This window comes from Poecilia reticulata, linkage group LG14 (assembly GCF_000633615.1).
Source record: "Poecilia reticulata strain Guanapo linkage group LG14, Guppy_female_1.0+MT, whole genome shotgun sequence".
NCBI lineage: Eukaryota > Metazoa > Chordata > Actinopteri > Cyprinodontiformes > Poeciliidae > Poecilia > Poecilia reticulata.
In genome coordinates this window covers 12,051,500-12,075,412 of record NC_024344.1, presented here as the reverse complement: position 1 = coordinate 12,075,412, position 23,913 = coordinate 12,051,500, and the positions used below count along the sequence as shown (strand labels likewise).

General features: G+C 38.0%; 1 protein-coding gene across 1 annotated transcript; it reads left to right on the top strand.

Annotated features, from left to right (window-relative positions):
- The first annotated feature begins 2,991 nt into the window (after positions 1-2,991).
- vezf1a (vascular endothelial zinc finger 1a) lies at positions 2,992-21,498 on the top strand. The gene is made up of 5 exons (XM_008427833.2): positions 2,992-3,133; positions 10,487-11,235; positions 16,825-16,894; positions 16,995-17,157; positions 18,913-21,498. The coding sequence occupies exons 1-5, from the start codon at positions 3,101-3,103 to the stop codon at positions 19,275-19,277; spliced, it is 1,380 nt and encodes a 459-aa protein (XP_008426055.1). The 5' UTR covers positions 2,992-3,100; the 3' UTR covers positions 19,278-21,498.
- The last annotated feature ends 2,415 nt before the right edge of the window (positions 21,499-23,913 follow it).

Genomic DNA, 23,913 nt, shown 5'->3' with positions numbered 1-23,913 from the left:
TCTGTATTTTAAGGATAGGAGTGGTTTTGCAAGACACTTTGTGAGTCTAAAGGATTGATTGGGAAAAARATCAAGCAGAGTGAAAAAGCCTTGTTTTAGTCATCACAGTCCCAAAACAACTTTCTCCTGTACTTTTCATAAAGGTATTTGGCATCAAACTTTATGCAAAGAGTAAACAACTCTTTCCAGTGATGTACATTCCAATGTTTGTACATTTATCTTGGTTGCAATAAAACTTTCCTTCCCTTCAGAAAACAGGAAACTATCATTGTTACAAGAAAAAGCCTTTTTTTTTTCTTTTTTTTTTTTTTGCTGTGGAGGCAGTGGTGACCGATATTTTTGTTTCCTTGAAAAAGTTTTAAAAATTGGTGTTAACATACATTGTTTGTATTCAATCTGGGGGCATATTGATATTGAAMATTTCTGGCATAGTCTGGTTGGTATTATATCCAAACAACTGCAGCCTTGTTTCATACCTGAACAMATGCAAAATATTTTTGTRTACAATACAATATTCTGTAACATAACTTCATAAGGTTACCAAAACAAAATTCTCAGCTGTCACTAAACTCTGCTACTTGGCAACATTAAGGCTTCTTATACGGCTAGAGTGCAGAAAGAAAGGTGGTCTAACACAAAACAAATATATTTTAATACCATTAAAGCATTCAGCTCACCCTGCACTTAACTGAAATAGTCACCAGAAACGGCATGCAAATATAACCAGTACTGGAGAAAACTCAGCAACGTCCAAATGCCTGCAGCAGTCAGTCAGTCAGTCAGTCAGTCAGTCAGTCAGTCAGTCAGTCAGTCAGTCAGTCAGTCAGTCCATAAACACTTTTCATTTATCTTTGCAGTTTTCAAATTGTGAGTTCACCAGCCAACTTCCTTTTATTTATTTATTTTGATACTTAAAGCTTGTTATATTGGGATAAATCTTAGATGTGTTGAAGGACAAGTCATTGCCAAGCCTGATACAGTCCAATATCACATCAGCTTGTTTGTTTAAGCCTGGCCACTTATAAGCCTCCCATGAGGTGCAATCAAAGCATCACTAGAGTACCATATTGCTGTCTTTGTTCCAGATCTTAACATTACGTGATCAGTGTCTTTCATCTCTTCAAAACCTCTGGTACGTAGGCTGGAGACATGCCACACTCTGGTCAGATGTCCACAAAACAGAAAGCAGTGTAGACCCCTTTCACAACGGAACAACATGAGTCCAGTGTCTTTATATTTGTGACAGATTAAATGTTATTTCTGATGCCTTATGAGAAGTGGGGGGTGAATATACATCAATGCACAAAAATCTAATCATCAAAAACATTTTCAGTGATGTCCTGATTTTTAGGACATCACCCATTTCTAATAATTTCTACTCGCTGAAACTGCATCTTTTGATAATTKAATGTTCTCGTCAGAAATCAATAATGTAATGATGAAGAAAGTAAAAAAATAGTTTCTTGATGTTCAACTTAAAACACATGACTTTGTTGTGTTTTTATTTATTTTTTGGTCAGAAGTGGATGTTGCTATTTCTGTTTGGTTGGATTTTTCTGTGTCATGTTTACAATAATGACAAAATCACCAGCAGAGAAAAATTTATTTTGCCAGATAGGCACCAGTCACTGTGAACTGACACTGTAGATGTAATTGTTTCTTGCACTAGCRGAACAAGTCTGTGTCGGGCCGGGGGGCGGGGCCAATGACCGGGCTTCTCACGTGTATCGCCTGCGCTGCTGGAAACTGTTGAGCGGAGAGGGGCGGGGGGAGCGGTGCGGGTTGGGACAGTAACTTACATATAACTTACTTTTTCCGTCTAAAATCAGACATTAAAGCGTCTTGAAATCATTCCTCCCTCCCTGGCACCTCCAGACCTGGGCCCCCATCCAGCCCGGGCCCGGGGACAGCTGCCCCCCCAGTCCCCCCATAGCTCCGCGCCTGATTTCTTGTGCCTTATTAGAGTTGTCTCACATATTTTGTCATAAAACAAATCTAAACACAGATGGAATTAATAAATATTTAMATTTCGGATGACTTAACAGGGATAAACATTTTTTAAAGTCCAAATGCACATGGAGAAAAAAATAATGTTTTGAAATATCAGTAGTGACATCACAGAAATAAGCATATACCTGTGCTGGTACAACTAAAGTGAATATGTTTTAATAGCTAAGTAATCTTAAGTTCTAAAGCTTATGTGCACAGTATCTTATAGTCTACCGTGGTTTCAATGTGTATATTCATACTCAACTTGCAATGAAATCTTACTTTCTCTAGTGTGGAGCAATAAAGGATATTTCTAATCAATTCAATTCTAATATTATAGTTTTTTTTTTTATAAGGACTTGAGCTTATGACTTTTTGAAAGTTTTTTTTCCCCGACAAAAATGAACAGTTTCTGCATTAAGGACATTTTTGAAGCATTCATTACATTTTATTTAATCAAAAAAGTTTCTGATCAATAAGATTTTCTAAGCCTGGAGTACATGGCTTCAGTCGTTTTCATTCAGCCATATCCCAAATCAAAAATAAACAATTTCAACACCTATAGCTGACATGTCTATAGCTGCAATTAAACTGTTATTCATGATATAAAGGTCGGATAGAGTAATATACGTGTTTATGACTCGAACCAAATCGCGACTTCTTTTTTTTTTTTTTTCCTAATTTAGTTTTAAAAGAGTGAAATGTTAACAGAGACTCAGCCRTTCCCGAGCCACATGCGACAATCTAATATAACAAATGCTCCTCAAAGCATCAGTTAAAAAAAAAAAAAAAACAACCATCCGGAGGGGTGTTCTGAATCCAAAAACACAAGATTACTTCTGAAAGGGGACGCCAGGATTCAAGAAATTTATTGTAAATGCATTTTTGACTTATGTTTTCAGATGCTATTATTTCTTTAATTGACTATAACGTCTCGGTCTCACATACAATAACACGCAGTATGTTTGAAACAGCAAATTTTACACTCCCCGCCAAATAGTACGAAAAGTGGTTCAGCCCTGGAGGTTAGCGGAAGTTGTTTCAGCTGCCATGTTTGCTTGCTTTGTTGTAGGCTTCTACTAGCTTTCCTACAGAATCAGTAAGTGTGGAAATGGAGCCGAGCTGGAGTACGTTTCTCTTCCAAGTAAGTTGGCTCTTTTTTGGGAGGGAAACCGGGAGAGTTCGCGAAACAACCGCAAACATTTTACGCACCCGTTAGCTTAGCAGCAAGTTCGTTTTATATATTTGAACGAGTAGCACGAAGAACAAGTAACGAAGCAAAACAATGGTTTATGAATCCAGGCTTCCAGCTGTGAGGCTTGGGAATGACGCTAGAACAAAAAAAATCAAATCTCCCCAGTTCCAATGTGGGGAAAAAACGGCCTGTGTGTAATTTTAGATTGTGGATGCGAAATACTTCGAGTKGGAAAGTGAATTTTGGTAAGTTTGTTTGGCTGGTCGAAGCCAGCAAAACATGCGGTATCACTTGAAGTAAAGCTGGAGACGACACTGCACCGTTACAATCGAGACAGACCTGTTCCCCCCCCCCCCCGCTTTGACTGAAGGCTTTGATCGGACGCCGTAGAATAATGAGATAAAACGTCGGCGAACATTTTCTGTGCAGCATGTGTAGTAAACTGAACATTTGTACGTTATTCACGCGGATGATGTTAGCAGACCGTAGGTTAGCCGCCACTGAGATTTACTAACGGCAATTCCCAAGTCCGCGGTCAACTTTCCGCTTGCTTTAGCCGGTTCGCAGTAACTAGCCGAGAAGCTAACGATGTTTAGGCTGCCTTCATTACACTCGCAAGCTAATTTGGCTAAATCTGGGCGAGGCTGCAGTAATGAGCATGGAGAAACGAACGGTACATAATTTGAAAACTAGCGATGCCTAGTTTTTTGCACATTAATTAGCTATTTATTCAGATGAGCTTTGGGGAAAGGAATTCAAACTATGCAATGCACTAGCTAACAGCAAGAAGCAGGCTGGAAAATTAGCAAGGATCATCGCTATTTAAAATGTTCATTTCTCCCAGAAAGTTTAGTAAAAATTTTCAGTTTGAGTAATTTCGCTGTCTTTTCACTGCGCATAAAAACGCCATTGTTAAATTGAGTGTTATAAAGTTTTATTAAGAATTTTTTGACTTGGCTATGAGTTAAAGAATTAAGTTTCCTCAGAATACAACATGGAAAAAATTTAATATTTTGAATTGGTCAGAAATACTGGGCTGTATTTCATAAGTTTTTGTGTTGTTGCTTTTGTATAAAGGTAATTTTAAAAGTACATCTGCTCAAGTTTGATTCCCAAACTAGAGMAGATGTAAGTTATTGCTTACTTACTAAAATAAGTAATAACTTACTTATTTTAGTAAGTTCTTGTTGTGACTGATTAAACTCTGTTTTTGAACTTTAACCAATCAATAATACTAAGGGGAAAAATAATAAAAATATTCAGAAAGCAGTGCTGCTGTTTAGCAACTTGTACTAAAGAACCTTTCRAGCATAGGTATTACTGTATTTTGGCAGTTGAAAATATTTTAATTAAAAATSTTGACACTTATTTAACAAATTGAGTTACATAATCCTTATGTTAAAAAGCTTTTGTAAACCCAAGATTTGACAGAAATATTAAGTGTACTCTCTGTGTACTCMAAGTTGTTTCAGATTTGTGCGCAAAACCTGAAAAAAGTTGTTTTAATTTTCTTTTTTTTATCTAACAAATAATTTTCTTGGAAAGGACTTAAAATAAATATTTAAACTATATCAAGATCATACATCTATGTTTGAACTCTGAAAGATGTACTCCAATTTAAAATCATGGACTATATTTTGTGAAAGCTTAAAAAAATAGAGTTCTCATGTATGAAGTCAGTTTATTTTTTTGATAAACTGGGCTTTACGTCCTGAAAAACTCGAATTTGATTAYGTCAATTCTGGGCTGTAAAAAGTATAATACACATAAAAAATTTCCCATAGTAGGTCCTATTTACACTTGTCTTTTTTCCTTCAGTGAATATATATTTTTTGTTTGTAAAATAACTTTTGTGGCTTCATTGACTACAAAGTCCATTTACTTAACCAACTTGTGTTTATTTAATGATGTATATCTTGAAGACAAGGTTGTAAGTTGTCTAAAAACTAGTTATAAGTAACTTTTATGAAGTTTACTTTATGCTGTAAAAATTGGTTATATATAAATAACTTTGGTAAGCACTGAACTTACAGACCACAGTTGAAAGGCATTTACTTGAGTGAACTATATTCTAATTATTTTAATTAATATAATTTCTTATAAGTTATACATTTCTAGGAAATTATCTCTTTTAAATCTAATAACTGCTATAAAAATCTTAGAATTTAATTATTACACTTTCAGAAACCCTATTACATATATCCTACAGACTATTATGTGGTCAAATGCAGTTCTAGTAGAATAAAGTTTTTTTTTATTWAAAAATTCTACAAGTGGCTTTTTGGCATTTGAGTTATATTTACACTTTGTTTTAGTCATCTGCCATCCAGCTTGATACGTTTTGTGTTATGTACCCCAACACTGTTAACTTTCAGAGATCAATGGGGGGGGGGGGGGGGGGGAGACAGGCATTGATTTGTTTGTCAAAATGCTAATTTTGTGTGCTAGCTGGTCACTGCGAGTTTGAAAACCACTTAAAACATGTTTTAGTGACTCCTCCTGCACTCGGGCTGCAGCCAATCAAATCCTTCCTCAAAATCCTAGCTCCCTTACAAAATGCTTTTAAAAAAAAACATCCCAAAAGCTTTAATTAGTACAAAGGTTAAGCTTCATTATTTTTATTTATATAAATGTATATTTTAAACTATTTTAAATGCATGTTTTTATACATTTTCAATTAAAAAAACATTTCAGTAAGCCAAAAGCTGTGAATATCTTTGCTGTCAAAATATTTCAGAAAATAAATTGCACACCGTGACCCCCAGATTGTTATAAAGCACATCAAGTACATGTTGGACTTTAATCTCTTACTCACCTTCTTCTTAAGTAATGACAAATGTTCATGTCCAGCTGTGCTTGACGTCAGCATTACAAAGTCCGTTCACTTGTTGCTGTTGTTTATGGCCACCTTCTAGCTTCATTGGCTTTTCTTCAAAAGTCTTAAGAGTTTTTACAACATATAGATTGTTTTTTGACAAGTTGGCATATAGTTTCATAATCTTTTTAACTGCATATATTTGTAATGAGAATTGTTTTTGCCATTTTAATGATTAGCAATAAAGCAACAAAAAAAAAACATGAATTTTATTCTTTAGATAGTGAATATGTGTTGTTAATAAATTGGATTACACAAAATCCAATGTATTAATATAAAAAGATTTTGAAAACTAACTTATTGTCATTCTAAAGGGGCTAATATTTAAAACTTTAGTTGTACTTTGGTAGTTTTTTCAGCCTTGTGGGAGGAGGTCCTTCTCTATTTGAGTTAAATGACACAGTGAGATAACTAAGTATTGCTCAAATCACCCTGCTCTATGGTGCAGTGCAAACCCCAACTGAATATATCAGGTATCCCCTAAAAATACTTCCTCGCTTAAAGCACACGCTGCAAGTTACATCATCAGCAGAGTCCCTGGCRCCTCCAAAGTTTAGCCAGGTTTACATGGCAAAAGAGGATCAACGACGTATAAAAAGTTGTTTTCCGAGAACTTATGTTGACTTTATAAAACGTATAACAAGAGATTGTGTCATTTTTATTATATAATGTTAATTTTACCATTAATAATCCCCTTCAGCTTCAGGCAATTTTTGTGAGTTCTTGCTGAGACAGCAGCACAATAGTTCCGCAACAATGGAACAAAAACTCATAAAACAAACTCGTTCAAACAATTTACGTTTTACTCGGCAAACTTTTTTAATTTTTTTTTTATCCTCGGTCTGGAAAACTTTAAAAGCCGATCATGTAATCATATCTTTTTTTTTTTTTTGTTTTGTTTTGTTTTTTTTCTCTCTTCTCATTTGATTTCTTAGTTTTTCCTGCACAACTTCTGGTTTTGTATTTGCTTTATTCTAACAATTGGCCAAGCAGCTGTAGAGTGCGGCACAAAAGATTGAGGAAAGGCGGTGCATAATCAGACCATGAGCTCAATTCAAGTCTACAGTGGCCCACGRAGCCATCAGGACACTCCCTCCATTTTGATGTTATTTATGAGGGAGCAGCCCCAGTTGTCAGAGCACATTTGTGTCAAAATGGTCAGAGCTGCATGAAGGCACAGCAGCTTACAGGGCCCTGCACCTCTGTGTACAGGCCAGGCTGTATGTAGTGGCATAAGCTTCACAAAGAGGTTTCCCGACTGGTATAGCCCCCCACCACTCCGGCCCCTTCACACACACACACACAAACACACACACCACCCCTGGTGTGCCAGCCGACGGAGTTGCATTGGCATGATGATGACTAATCCTGGAAGGTGGCAAGTGTAAGCAGGTGCTCAGACAAATGGGTGGTGGCATGCTCTACGAGTTCCCAGGTCCCAGTGCGCATGAGGGAATGACGGCTAGTTCAGCCGAGTGCTGTGTGGATAAACAATGTCTCTGTCTCATGAATAGATGAGCCAAATCAATGAAGATGAGCATACAAAGATCCCCCGCTGAGGCCGAGTGCATCACTGCTCAGATTTGTGTCTATCACAATGGGCTAGATGACATAAGGAGGACATTGTGTGGTTCATTTTTCTTTTTTTCCGTTCCGTCTCCTCTTTTGSCACTCCTGTCTTGGCTGGCCTTCTTGGATGGATGATTGGACCTTAAAGGGAAAGGTCAAGTATGTTAACTTGCCATCTCTTGCTGGTGGTTGACAAGGTGGTTTTCTTGACTTTCTGCTTAGTGTGTTAAGTAAATGATGCATAGTTATTAATTTTTTAGAAGTACTTGGTTATGGTTTAAAAGAAGTTATTTTTATTTGTAGGAGCTTTCCACTTGAGGGTTATCTCAGTGAACAAGTGTAAAACAAACAGATGTTTTGGAATTAACTTTTTGGTCTGAACAACGCCAATACAGTTTCTGAAATCTCTTGGTTATTTTATTGGCTCACCTTTCCCTTGAAGCCCTATTACTAGGCTTCCTTGGATTTATGCGAGTCTGATATGTAAATTATACATATCAGAAGTATGCAAAGTTACTGGTATACTTCAATGCAAGCAACTTTTTAAAAATTATTTTACTTTTTTTAAATTAAAATTAATTTGTGTATGTATATTTTCAACCAGCAAAACATTCCTGATCAGATAACCTTMTGTAAATAATATTTAGAAAACAAAATTAATCAATAATATTCAACATCGAGTGTAATTTAATTGTTTCAAGCAGAAAAGCAATATTTACTCTGACTGAAACATAAAATTATTATGTTTATACATAGGCCTGTCACAATAAGCAATAAGTCAGTTAATTTGATGATAAATGAAAACTAGCTCAATAATTTCCATTTGCATAATTTATAGATTTTYTCTCTTTCTACCAAAAACTGCATGACAAAAGTTTTCAGTCTGGTGCTTTGCTCTCAATTAGCCTTTTTTTTCTGAAGGGACAATTTTGTTTGTAGAGACTTCATAATTCATTTTATTTGTTGTTTTGTTTATTTTGAATATTTCAAATGCTTTCCACTTCCAGTGTAAAAAGGTCATTAGAATTTAAAGCTTATTGATCTTTCAGAATGTGTTCTTGCATTGTTATGCCATTATATATTATATATATTTCCAAGTTATTCTTTATATTCTTTATATTTAATACACAGACTGAAGTATCAATATCGAGTAAAAGTTTGATTAAAGGTGTTCCAAGGAGGGAATCAATTTAGCCAATTTGCTCTCTGTAGGTAACAAGCTTCAATCTGATGCTTGGAAATATATGACAGAAAACATTAGATATTTTTGAAAGCATCACTTTAAAATATTGGTATACTTATCGTCAGTCAGCCTGTAGCGATACACAGCAAAGTTGTTATTGTCACAGCATAAGTTCATCACAGTTATGGAAATGAAAGCCACTTTTTTTTAGGCAACTGAGCTGCTGTATTGGCTGCACCTTCTCCTTCATTGGTCTTGCTTATTAACACATGAAATATTTTTGTTTTTCTGTATTTTTATCGGAATACTGTATTTACTTATTTTTTTGCACCATTGGTCGTCAGTAATGTTTAACAGAACCTTGAAATGAATGAACTTCACTGTCATTCTTCGACTAAACTATAAACTTCTTTTCACCCCCGAGCCATCTTTGTGTTTATTAGATTTCAAACTTTGGTAGTCATTTTAGGAAAACTGAGCAAAGCTCTGTCCAAACAGCCTTGAGTTGTGCTAATTGTACACTTTGTGGGTGGCTAATTTTATATTATTTTCTAGGCTTAAACATCTAGAACGACAAAGAGCTGAATCACCAAGTTCAGTTTGACGACCAGTTTTAATAATTAAGCACATGCTTTGATTAGGACTTTGATCTAGCGATTGAGATTCTATATTTTTGGGGACTATAAAGTTTAGTTTTTGCCTCATGTCTTCTCCAAAACCAAGATATGAGGCAGCTGATTTTAGTTTATAGACTGGGTTGCACAACTGTTGATATTCATTGCTGCTCTGCCGTAAGCCCAAACAAAATGCATCAGTTCATTTCCGTTTGCGCAATATTTTTATGTCTCACACAGCTGTACAAAGAAGCATAAATTATTTTACCAAGTCAAGATACATAATGACTTGAATTTCTGAATTGCAGCCACACAACTTTTTGTTARCTACTGCTCGTTGTTCTCACCTATCCCCCCCCACCATCTGTGTTTTGGCAGTCATCCACACTGGCTTGCACCTGCAAAACCCTGGAAAAAGAAATGGTACACCCAGCCACAGACAGAACAAACAAATATGTAACTGTGTATTTTATCATCCTATCAAGTTTGGTGACCTGTATTTTTGTGCGTCGAGCTGTTTTCTGCCTTACTAAATCCAATTTATTTTCTTTTTCTTTTTTCGCCTTTCTTCTCCTCTTAACCGAGCTCTGCGGCGCAGCTAATGTTCTGCTCTTCATGAGCCTTCTTGGCAGTTAAGCTGGACTCTGCTATGCCTCTAATTTGGTATGCTTGCTTTGCAGTCACATGATGAATCAGCACCGTCGTGRKGGGATCATTTTTCATCCAGTATATTTGGATTGTTTTCGCATCAGTTGCGCGCCGCGTCGGCCTCGTTAACGACGGACCCCGGTGCCCACTTTGTATTCTGTTAAATCTTCCTAATGCTTTTCATTGAGTTGTCAAAGCTGATTCRTGGTTCTTCAGTGGCAGCTTCCAGTGGTGAAACAGCTGTCAGCAACAACTTGCTTTTTCTTCTACGTACGGGGAGGAGGGCTAGATGCTCTGAAATTGCACTACGCCCTGCTGCTGTTGTGTGTCAAACAGCACGAAWCACTTTTGGAATTGTTTACCTCCAAATGTCTGACATTTCACCAAAACATGTCTGTGTTTTGTGTCTTTAGCAGGCCAATGAAGCCCTCCACCACCAGCACCAGGTGGCCCAGAATAGCCTGCTGCCACTTCTCAATGCTGGAGCAGAGCAAATTGACCAGAAGCCTGTCCTGCCTATCCAGATWGACCAGAAACCCCCTGTCAGTGCTGCTGAACTCCTGAAAGACAATGTCGCCAGCGGAGGAGGTCAGCGGCCACCGGTGCCCGTGATAAAGAAGGAACACAAAGGCAAAACGCCTTTCGTCTGCGGTTACTGTAACAAGGCCTTCCGAGACAGCTACCACCTGAGACGCCACGAGTCCAGCCACACCGGCATCAAGATGGTGTCGCGTCCGAAGAAGACGGCCCAAACCGCCCCCACCATGGTACCCATGATCGCCTCCATGCCACGGGAGAACAACGGCAACTCCTACATCTCTACGGTAGCGGGGATCCTCTCCACGGCGACCACCTCGGTGTCCTCGGGCACCAGCATCATGACATCGTCCGCGATGGGCAACGTGCAGCAGCAAAACATCCCCAAGAAGCCCCCCAAGCCTGTCAAGAAAAACCACGGCTGCGAGATGTGCGGCAAGGCCTTCCGCGACGTCTACCACCTGAACCGCCACAAGCTGTCCCATTCGGACGAGAAGCCGTTTGAGTGTCCTATCTGCCAGCAGCGCTTTAAGAGGAAGGATCGAATGACCTACCATGTTCGCTCTCATGACGGAGGCGTCCACAAGCCCTATGTGTGTTCTGTGTGTGGAAAAGGCTTTTCCAGGTACAGATCACTTTCCTTTATAGTTTTTATGTATGACGAGATTAACCCAGTGATAAATTTAGAGGAGCCTTATTTTTATTTTTGTTCAAATATGTTMCATATAGCTGATTTATTTATTTTTTCATTAGAATAATAATGTAACYCCAAATATGAATTCAGAAAGTATTAGCAGCGCACCGGTAAGAGATTTTGTAACAGATCTTTTCATTTCATTATTAGCTTTTGTTTCATACTATGAATAATAGTTCAATATTTTTATTTTTTTTTCAAAAGCGGGATCCGTGAAGCAGAGTGAGGCTTCACGGAAACTTATCTAATACAATAAAATCATTCCGATTACGCAACAATTGAAACTACAAAGAATTACAAGACGTCTCATTTATTATATACCGTATTTTCTGCACTATAAGGCGCACCTAAAAACCTTCAATTTCCTTAAAAGCCGACGGTGCACCTTATAAACCGGTGCTCCTTATATATGGACCAATATTGAGCCACAACAGGTCTAGCAACTACGGTAAGCAGCCGCTGACTTCATTTTCACCCGTAGAAGAAGAAGTGCRCAGTGCATGCTGGGATAGTTGTCAGAACGCTGGTATGTTAATAAAGTTTGACTGACCTGTCTACCGACCTGATAATCAGGTCATCTGCAGGTCATTTAGCACCACGTTCTCCACGAACATGCTGTGCGCGAACGGAGATGGGTGACCATCGTCCGGCCACGCCCCGGCCCAGTTGCAGAAGGCTCTCCTCGCCGACCCGAGTCGGACTGTTTTGTTGACATTCTTTTTGTCAACAAAGTGGCTTTAGACATTCATCCGGGGTGCTTCAACTAGGGTTGCCAAGGGACCAGCCCCTATACATTTAAAGCCGGGGGGCGGGGAAGAGAGACAGAGACTGCGGCGGCAGCGTGTCGATTGGTCTGTATTACCCAGAAAGCAGTTGGGCACAATATCGCAACACCAATACCGTGAGTGAAACAACAACTGGGGCAGCCTACTATTTAAAKTACTCGGGGGCCACTTCTTTATTATTACACATCCACATTTGTAGAGTATGGAACAAATCACGTCCTGTATCGGTTCAATACGGGACGTGTGGCAACCCTAACTGTAGCGTCTATTTTATGTGCCTTATAATGCGGTGCGCCTTATATATGAAAAAAGTTTTAAAATAGGCCATTCATTGAAGGTGCGCCTTATAATTTGGTGCGCCTTATAGTGCGGAAAATACGGTAGTTTAGAGTTTTATACAAAATTATTAAAACCCCTGGCATATGTACGTTTTAACATAGTAAAATTTTAATWAACTATTAACATTTAAATGCTCCCTGGATATCATGTTATCACTGACGGCTGTAGTCCAAACTTGAATCTGTTGAGGGAGCTAACAATGCCAATAAGATTTTTATTTTGATCATTGAAAAGGATAAACATTTTTGACATGCTTTTTTTTTTCCATGAAAATTATATAAAAGCAGAACTTAAGTAAAATTGATTATCATTTTCATTATTTATGTTTTGAGAGATGTTTTTTTTTTATTCCAACCAGAAACAAAATATAGTTTGAGAGTAGGAATAATTTTGGGCTTTACTGTAACAAAAGTATTTACTCATCATGAAAAGCTTTTCTACAAGATCCATTTATGATTTTTTTTTTTTTTTTTTATATATATATTTGAGAGGAGAAAGTTCTTATTTACTGCGAGGCACATTCAATTGATGACTTATTTCTCTATTCTCATGGAATAGTTGCATATAAAAGTACATAACTTTTTATAAAGATTTTTTTTTTATGTATTTGTTAAAACTGCCACAGAATTTCATGAGACAGCTAATCTGTTAAAAGATCAAGCTTAGTGGTATCAGAGTACAAAGGGTTTGGGGWAAGAGGATGAGTAGCGCCACATAACATTGTGTAAGACAGCTCCAAGACCARCCCTTCTGATTGGTTGTTTCTAATTAGCACTTTGAGTTCCATTTTTTCTCATACCTGTCATACTATCACAACAGTGACAGATTCAACAAATGTGTAAACATATTTTTTTTTATACAGGTTGCATAGTGCAGCTTTAAGCAACCCTTTCATTTATCTTAGGACCAGAATGTGAAAGAGCAGTAGGTGTTACACAGCTCTGCAGTTTGACAGGATAATCATTATAAAAGTTGAGCATTTTAAACCTTCATCCGCATCAGTTACTGATCAACAACATTGGCATGGAAAGTAGATCCTTAACTTAACTGTGAAATTTCCAAATGACTGCCAACACATTTAAACCCTCTATGTTTCATGACAGATGGATAAACTGAGTCCCTTCACTTKGGATTTTTTAGCCTCACTGYTACCTAAGGACATCTATCTCTCTGCTTTAAGTGTTGACATAGATTAACTTTAAATAAACGTTCAGAAAACTGTTTCTCAAAGCGTCTAATAGCTTCGTATCCCCCAACTTCAACACAGCACTGATATTGTAAAWAGCTGAGTCATCTCTCTGTAACAGCTTCCACTCTGAAGAGTGGTTAGTGCTTCCTTTTGGGGTTTAAGCATGGTACCTTCACTTATCAGGGAAATAACATTACATTATATGAGCAGCCAATTTAGAAGGATAAGCATATAGTTGGCTGATTCTGGTCATTTTTCAGACCATCTGTTTAAAAAAAAAAAGAAAAAAAGATTCTTGGAGGTTCCACTGAGACATGTCATCCAGATGTTAAAGGGCACATCTTGTGAAAATAACAGTCTGTGATCATTAAAAATAAAGCGGCAACAAATCGGGAATATTTTATCGATAGACTGCTTTCTTATTTATTTAGTTGGATTATTTCTACACTTGTGTGTTATAAGGCTTTGATTCTATATTGAGAGTCGGTCTGGACCAGATACAAACACTGCAGACTTTTTTTTTTTTTTTTTTAGTCTGACAACTCCTACCTCCCACTTGTTCTTCTGTTCTAATCAACTCTGGCAGTGAAAGATGATTAAGAGTTGTCTGAGTTTAAGGTGGTTGCATGAAAGCCAATTTGCTGCCAAACCAGGAAGAAAATTGGCTCAGTGATTGGGGGTAGGAGGGGGTGGAATAGTTTTACAACTCCTTTTTAGTTTCCTCATATGCTTTTAATCAACAACAAATAGCAAAGCTAATGTAAAAAGGAAGTCTGAAATTTAATTTCTTGTTATGGGAGGGAAGACTGAAGTCATTTCACCCTCTGGTGGTTGCATTCCTGACTCAGGAAGAAAAAAAAAAAAAAGCCTCAGCTTGTCTGAACGCATTTTTAAAAAGTAATGTTTTATTACAAAGAAGATTTAAAAAATATATATTTATTTTAGGGTAATGAACTCTTCCCCTCAAATGTTCTTATTTCTTGTGCAAAACAAGGTGTAGATTAAAAACTAAAATGTTTAACGTCATGCTTTTACTGAATATTTAATACAGGGCAATTACCTAATACGTCTTTGCAATTGGTAAATACTGCAGGATTTTTAAAAATTTATTTATTAATTAAATTTTATTAAAGGCACTGCTACAAACCCAGTGCCGATTTTTGTTACCAGTAGCAACAGTTTATGCTTCAGAAGGAACTCTGATTATTTCACTTTTTTTTTTAAGTCAATTGGATTTTTTTTTTCTTCATTAAATGTAGATTTGTACTAAACATGCTTTTAATTCTGCTTTCTTTGACAAGCAGTTTACTACCCATAATGCCTGCCACGCTGTTTCAAGCACATGTTACAGCAGACGCAGTAGGGAGAGCGCTAGTGGAGTATAAGGAGAGGGGGGAGGCGTCACTTGTCACTTTGCAGTTCCCGCCAGCTTGTCACAGACTCTTTCCCCTGGGAATTCACTGAACCGTGCGTAATGTTAAGGTCAACACATTTAATATGTCGTAAATAAACATTTTTGCTTCAGAAGGCCCTCGGCGTGACCTGAGATTTGCAACTTGTTGCCGTTTTAATAATCCGGCATCGATTCGAGCAGGCAGTATTGGTGAACCGACTGTTGCAACATGACTTCAGCAAAAAAAAAAAAAAAACATCAGCAGTGCACCTCAGCCAAGTTGGCATTAGCGCTGCGCTGTATACGGCAGTTTCAGGCATGCCTCCAACACGGTGACGTGGGCTCGGGACTCATCAGCATACTGGAAAGTGAGAATGGAGACTGAATAGCAGGCCACTGAGTCACTGCCACTCAGCCTGAAATGTAGGCATGCAGTGTCTGGAGTCTGCTCTCTCTCCCTGTCAATAGGACGACGGCAATGAAAAAGGGAGAGAGAGAGAGAGAGAGAGGAAAAAAAAGTCCAAATCCAGTTTCTGGCACAGCGGAGAAGTTTCTGCTTGACTCTTAATTTGTATTAAGAAGCATTCCAGCAGCGTGAAGCTTTCCGGTTTGGCAGCAGCTGCTCTCCCTTTACTCACTCCACAATGGTTCTGCTAAACATGATTCAGCTCACAGTTTCACTAGGACTAGCACTCTGACATRGGAGGGACCAGCGCCAAGAGCTAGCACTAGAAAGGTCAAGTGGCAAATCATTTTATCCTAGTGAACCTTGTCAGTTTTTAGGTAGGTGAAGTATGGCATCAATCGGTTTGTGAGCATCCTARTAGTTGTGTGTATTGATTTAACATAGTCATTCTTCTATCAATCGGAAATATTTTTCAATCATTGAATGTCTTTTAGGCATGCTGGCAAAAATAAATTCACACTTTAGCACTTATTTACAAACCTGCTCGATTAAAAACAATGGAGAATTAGTCCCAGTGGAAATCAGAACTAATGAGTTTTCCCTCAAACTAATATTGTCACATTTTCTGCCCGCTTGCYGCCTATCATGGGAAATAAATGGCAATATTACCCAAATTTTAGCTTAATTAAAGCGCCGAGTGGAAATCAGGAGAAGAAAAGAAAAGGAGAACGCCGTCGCATTGTGGTGCATGTTCAAAAGTAGGTCAAACTGATTCACGCGCCATTGGTCGCAGAGAATTAACTGCCATTGACTGAAATTTTGGGGATTTTCTGCCCATCTCCTCATTATCGAAGCAAACAGAGCACATCCGTCAACTTGCGCTCATAGTGGAGTTCGACCTGAAGCTTTTTATGTTCTTATTTATTTAACATGGCAGTTATAGTTAGAAATGTACGCATGTGCGCTTTAAAAAAAAAAAAAAGTCACATTAAATATTTACATGTTTCTGGTCCTAATATTGATGGATTTCATTTAAAATCAATACCACACATGCGTACATAGCTTCTGCTTTTGAATTTGAGGTAACATTTTGTAGTTTAATTTGGACAAAGTTCATCTGCAGTTCATACTTTCATGGCCTCATTTGGACACTTGGTGGCGTTTCAGGCTTCTAGGACCTGCGTTCTATCGCTCATTGAAACAAGGATATTAAATTAACATATTTCAGGTTTTTTTATTATTATTATTCTTTTCTTTAAATTTTGGAAAGCAAAGAAACGTTTGAACTGGAGCAGGGAGCTAAAAACAGCCCGCTATGGATGACTCATAAAACAACACGACACTTCCCTGCATCACCATTCACAAATTAAATGTCTATTTTTGTATTATTATTGTCTGTTTTATTTAGGCCAGACCATTTGAGCTGCCATGTGAAGCATGTGCACTCCTCAGAAAGACCATTTAAATGTCAAGTAACGGTAAGAGCCATCACCACCAGGTTTTCTTGAGCAGATTTTTTTTCTTGTTTTTTGTTGTTGTTTTTTTTGCGTCCCGCTCACACTTGTCCTGTGACTGCAGGCCTGTACCTCCGCTTTCGCCACCAAAGACAGACTCCGCTCCCACATGATCCGACATGAAGGCAAGGTCACCTGTAGCATCTGTGGGAAGATGCTGAGTGCAGCCTACATCACCAGTCATTTGAAGACCCACGGACAGACCAACTTTAACTCCTGTAACAAAGGTTCGTCACTCATCAGAAACGTATAACCAATAATCAGGAGGAGAAAAAAAAGTAGTTTGATTTCTGCTATATCTTTTACTCTAAATTATCACTGCATGTTACTGTGCATATAATATCTATGCAAATTTGATATCAAGACCTTCCTGAACCGTCTTCTGACTCATCTGAACTACGAGTGAAAACCGCTTTTGCTTTCGAATACCATGAATTTTAAATATCATGTAATATTTCAACTTTCCTGTATTTTGGAGTGTGCTAGTTTGAACACAAACTAGTGCATCATTTTGCAGTGGAAGRAAAACCCTGCATGTATTTCTAATGCTTTATTTTGTTTGTTTTTAACAAATTGAGATTTTATGTAGCCCTATTTAGCCCTTTCGTTAATATTTTTCAGTGCAGTTACAGCTGTAAGTCCTTTGGGTTATGTCTTTGCCCTTGTACATATACAAACTGAATATTTTTGGAAAGCGCAGACTCGGTCACATTGAGTGGAGGCAGGATGCAAACAGCCATTTTCAAATCTTGCCACAGTTTCTCAACTAGATTTAGTCTGGACTTTGATTCATTCAAAGTCCAGACTTTGAATGAAATACTTTATCCCAACGAGAAATTAAATTCTACTCATCCAAGTATCTTCTAAGTCTTTGTGGATGGCGATGCTGTGGGCAGGGAGAACCTCCATTAGCAGCCAGTCTCGCAACAAATCTGAAGAGGCCTCTGACTGAAGAATGCTGCTTTCACAGTCTCATGACCGATTGTGCTGTGTGTTTTGCATGTCGACTAAAAGGTTTTCTAGTCTAACCAAAATACCTTTTTTCTTAAAGGGGAGAATCACCAGTTTTGAACTTTGTGTCATAATGTTATTCCCTTCCCAAAAACATACATGGAATGTTGCTCTCGTCTTTTTATGCATGCTTGAGAAGTCTCCGATGGCAACCATTCATTGGACTAGCGGCAGCAGCATTTAGCTCATCAGACGAACTACTTCTCAGTCCTCCAAAGAACGGCTTTAAATGACATCATGCTGAAGGCAAAGTGTCATAGCATGGACTTCTTAAAGAGACATAATTTCAAATTATCAAAATACAAAATCAGATGTTTTTTTAAGTTATTTTTTATATAGGCAGCATTTTAATAACAACTGTCGGAAACATGGATACTCCTCCTCCTGGTTTTTTTTCTTGCATTCTTTGAAACATTTTGGCTGATCTTGCATATATCTACATTTGCATGATAGATAAAGTGGTGCTTAACCCTGCTTTAAACTGTTCACAGCTTCACATCTATCCCTGTTTTCTATGTTCCCTGATTTTCATGATGGTCTTTGTTCACTAATGTTCCAGAACAAATCACTCAAACCTTCAAAGAACAGCTTTATTATTCTCAAATGAAGTTAACATGACTATTTTATTTAATCTCTCTAATTTAATTTGACTCCTGAAGAAAATGGATTGCAATGGATTTTATTTTACAGTATCAAATAATGAGGGCTGAATGTACATGTATGCTACACCTTTTGGATCTTTATTTGTGAACTCTTTGGAAATTTTGTTTTCCTTCCACTTCACAATTATGCACTACTTTTCTTTTCTTTCTTTCTTTTTACTTTTTTCGGTCCACCACATGAAATCCCAATAAAATACCTTGGGGATTGTGGTCGTTAGCTGGAAAGTTCCAGCTGTACAAACGCTGTAAGACTTTATTATTGTTGTCATTATTGCTGGGCCCAAAATTAACTCTTCCTCCCGTCTGAAGGTAATGAAGTCTGCAACTCGGCCTCAGCGACACCCGTGACCATCTCTGCCCCCATCACCTCGGCGATGAACCGGGTCAACGTCAACAACAACAACCCCGTCACCATAGCCGCACAAATGAACATTAGCACCAACACTGTCAACATCACGTCTCCCGTCAGCCTCCAGCACCCGGTCACCATCACCGGGCCCGTCAACATCGCCTCTGTGAACATCCCCGCCACGGCGCCCATGAATATCGCCCACCCGGTCGCAATAACCACCCCCATGCCCATGAATATAGCCGGCCCGCTAAACATCGCAATGAGGCCAGTCGATAGCATGCCTTTTCTGTCCCAAGTCTTGCCTTCTTCCCCACCTTGGTAAAAAAAAAAAAAAAAAAGATGAACGTCAACATCTAACTGGCCAGAAAGAAAGGGAAAATGAAGTGAAAAGCAACTCCTGTCCTCACTTTAACAGCTCCCCCATCCCCCACCGCCCCTCACCCCAAACCGGTGTCCACTTCATCCAACTTTGAAGTGCAGCAGTTCCTTGAGCTGTGAGGCCAGTAGGAGATCCTCCCCCCCGCCCCCCAAAAGTCCTAACTGTGTCCCACCTAATGTTTAGTGACTGGCTCGTGACGCAGAACAGTTAAGTAGAATTCAAGTAGGATTTGTCTTGAAATCAAGACAGCCGGAAGGCTTAGCGTAGGCAGTTAGAATGATGAAACTGTGATTTGTATCATGACAAACAGGAGAGGATTCCTTGAGTTTGCTAGAGGACCCCCCCCCCCCAATACAAAAATACAAACGTGCTTTTGTAAGGGAGACGTGAAATGGACTGAAGCAATAACCAGGAATTGCTGTTTCTGATCTATTACAAAACTCTCTCCCGAAGCATCTAGGCGTTACTTTGTATGTAGTTTTTTTGTTTGTTTTTTTTTTTTTGTTTTTTTATTTTTTTTACTATAGCCTGCTAATCACTATTTAATGTTATAGGAAATGAGTCTAGTAAAAGGGACAGCTGCTTCCACTTGCATGGAAGACTATTTTTTCACAATGTTATAGCATTTCTTTTTCTTCTCAGATAGTAAGTATGCTCTTGAGGTACAGTGACTAACTTGTACAGTTGACATAGTAATGTATTTTTAATGTTGGCATTTAAAATTTTTTTGTTTTGCTTTTTGTCATTTAGGTGGACATCTGGACACTGTTCACTTGACTATGAAATTTCTTTACTTTGTTTTTCTATTTATATGAAAACAAAGTTATTTTTTACTTTTATGTGTTTTTATTTTTTTATGAAGTCAGAATGGAATGAGTCTTGCACTGAAGGCATATGCTACATGCAGGTCAACAGCAGTATTATCAAAGATCAAACAGAGTCTTAAGTGTTTTGGTCAGCCAGCCTGCACTTGAGGGCCCTCTAGTGGCCGAGTATGTAAATCCTGGACTTGTAGTGAAGCTTTTCAGGTCGCAATTGTCATCGCAAAAGGTGGCTGACGTAGTTTTTTGCGGACTCTTGTTACACTGTTTTTATTCGTATAATTATTTATCATTACTCTGTTACAGCCCCGTGGTTAAACTAAGGAATGATCACTCAGGAAACACACAGGAAAAAAACAAAAACGACAAATCAAGAATTTCTTTGGATCTTAGGAATTTTCTAAGCTCCTGTTTGGACTCCCTAAAGCCTTTTGGGATTGCAGCATTGTTGCTTTGCAAAATTACACTAACCAGGAAGTCCGCAAGCACCAGTTTTAAGCAGCCGTCCATTTGAATCGATCTTTTACTGTACAATGACATAAATGCTGTACATGTTTTACATACTCGGGCAAGTTCGGTCTCGGTTTGCACAGGCATGTGGCCTGAGAACTGGGCGAGTTTGCTGCAAAACACGGATTTTGTGTCCATTTAAAGAAAAAAAAGTAAGAAATGGGACAAGATTGACGTTGCATGAACACCCCAACTCCCTCCCTCCCTGAACACTGTAGCTGTTAAACATGAACTATTTTTTTAACGAATGCCATGTTATCTCAGCAGTGTTGCAGCTCTTTGAGTTGATTCAGTTTTTACAGAGAAATGCAATATGCATGTATGTCTTTTTTTTTGTCCCCTAGCCCCCTAAGTTTTTTTGTTTTTTTTTTACGAAATGTTAGTGTAGTTTTTTTATTCTTATGCATTTACGTAGATACACTATAATAGCCTGTTTGCCAAATTTGAAACAATTATAATGTGACGACCTGAATTATTCTTGTGAAATTGAACATCTCATTTATTTTAAAAGAGGAAAAAAAAAAGTTAATTGGAAACACCAGGAACCTTGTGAAAAGCAGTTGAATGTATATCTTTGTACAAAACTTTTAGTTCCAAGGATATGGTAGTTACAATAGATGTGAAAGATAAGAACCTTTTTTATAAATCTTTTGTATTAGAACATTAACATTGATAATTTTGTATATATGAGAGGCTAGGCTTTCTGATTAGCAGAAAGATAAAACATTCCTACATTTTTTTAAATGTACGTTTGTCAAATTATTACTTAAACATGCGCAATGTTATGTGCCTTTTATTTGGGTTGTCTAAATAAAAGAAAACTATCAAATGTGCTTATGTATGAGGTACTGTTTGGTATAAAGACAGAGATAAAGTTGCGGACATTGTTTGGAAGTATGAAAGGTTTTAAGACTCCCTGGTAGATGTGATAAAACGCAGTGGCCTGACGGCAGCAGATCACAAAGCTTCCCAAATTTTTGACGTACTTGGATTCTATGCCTCTTTGCTCTTCCTTCAGACTCCCCTGGATTTCCAAATGAAATGGAAAAGCTGAGGAGACGCTTCTGATCTTTGTTGTTTAGAAGAACCTTCACACCAAGAATGTAACGGTGCTTCCCCATATCCTGGACACATCCTTGTGGTGGCTCTTGAAACACCAACTCGCGCCTTGTTCTTCCAAATCCTTTTCTTCAAAATATTTTGTTCCTTCATCTTTAAACCGAACATTTTAGTTAACAATAGGAAATATCATGTTGCTGCCATTTCAGAGAAAATAGTTATGCTGAAAAGTAGAACAGATGACATGAAGTTGAGTAATTGTGTCATGTTTGTATGATGAGCCGGTTATGACTTCCTACTCCTGTTCTTATTGCAGTGGCGCTCCATAAAACTTTTTCCTCAAGACGCTTTAATCCACACTGTGCTGTTTGTAAGGTTTGTGCAGCATTTCGTCTACCCCGCTGTGAACTTGAAGTCTCCTGAGCAGATCCAGGCACAGAATTGGTATTCTCGATCCAGTTTGCTCACTGCGTCCGACGGAAGACTGTAAAACAAGCTGCCTTTTATGAGTGCAAGCTGCGGGCTGATAAAAGATATGCTGCATCTTGCTAGTCTGCTCCTTTCATTTCTTCCTTTAAACAGACCGGCGGCTGCAGTTCCAGGTCATTCAGTTGTGCAGCAATTTCCACCCAGGTTCTCGGCAACACCCCACCTTTCTTTTCCAAATGGGATCTGATTTATTCCTCTTAAGTCCCCTGCAGTGCCTTTTTCCTTTGTGACGTTATTTCATTGACTTTCCCCGTTTATTAATTGCTCTAGCTATAGTTTAAGGCAACTGAGTATACAAAATACTGTTGAATATTATGTCCTAAAATGTAATCTGAAGCAAAATCGCGTGGCAAGTGATTAAAAACAGTTCCTTTTACATGTATGAGTAGACATATCATTTGTGAACACACCGTCACCGGTGGCGATTGTGCAAACCACGAACAATACGATCACAAAATTAACTTATTGTTTGTTTATTTTGAATATTAATCCCACTCACACTACATCCTGTCTTTCTGTACATGTGAAATAGAAATAGGTGAGAGAACAGACCCCTGCTGTTGACCACCTGCTAAGACAAAGGCACATGACAAAGACACCGACTCAAAACCTAAAGATAAAAGGAGACAAATTTAAACCCCAACATTTCCTAACATTTATTTATTGGATCCTGAAAAACAACGAAGGAAATGGAGGAACATATTTCAGTCTCCGACAGCAGGACTTCCCCGTTTAGCAGAAACGGCTGCTTGTGGGTGGTTTGCATAATTATTCACCTATTTCTGGCAGTTTTGATCACTCTTTCATGCACACTTCCTTCAGCTGCGATGCGTTTGATCGTAAAATGTAGTGACTTTCTCCTCTCATGGTAATTCAGCAGAGCTCAAATCTTGCCTAATTGTAGACATTTCATCAGACTAAAATAAGGACTGCAATCTGTTTTTGCTGAAACATTGAGCTCCACCGTGCAGTTTTGTCCTCATGAAGACATCCTTTCAGCATATAGGAAGTTCACAGTTAGGTGCAATGGAAAAACATCTGGTATTATAATTGTGTCAATGCAGGTACGCTCACTAGCGGACATATTGCACTACTTAATGTCATACAGTGGGGGGAAACAATTCCTTTTGTTGGGCAAATATCTGGTTTTATTTGTGTATGTTCAGGGATTTATTTAAAGTGAACAACCTTCTTAAAGTAGATGTATCATCTTTAAGAATTTGGGAGAGATTTAGTTGCATTTAAAAATCGAGGCAGGTGAGCAATTTAGTCAACAGATTTTGATATACCAAGACTTCCCATGTTTAAGTCAATATTTGGCTACTAGATGGCAGAAAACAGGTTCAAGGACGGCACACTTCATAAGCTTCTGTCTTTAAAATAAACAAAGGCAGGGTGCATAAACGCAATCAGAAGTCTTTTTAAATGTCCTATGAGTATACTCTTATAAGTATACTCATAGGACATACATACATACTCTTGTATTATAAGAGTATGTTTGAAACATTACTGGTTGTTAAATTCTAAAATATTCAGCAAGATTAAAATTTGCTGAATATTTTTGAAAGCACGCTTGGGGAGGTAGATGTCGTTGCACTGAAAACGACATAAAAAAAAGGAGCTCTTACAGGTTAGTTTTTGGAGATATTCTACATACAACCAAATGAAACTAGAATTATGTGTTTGGACATAGTATTGTT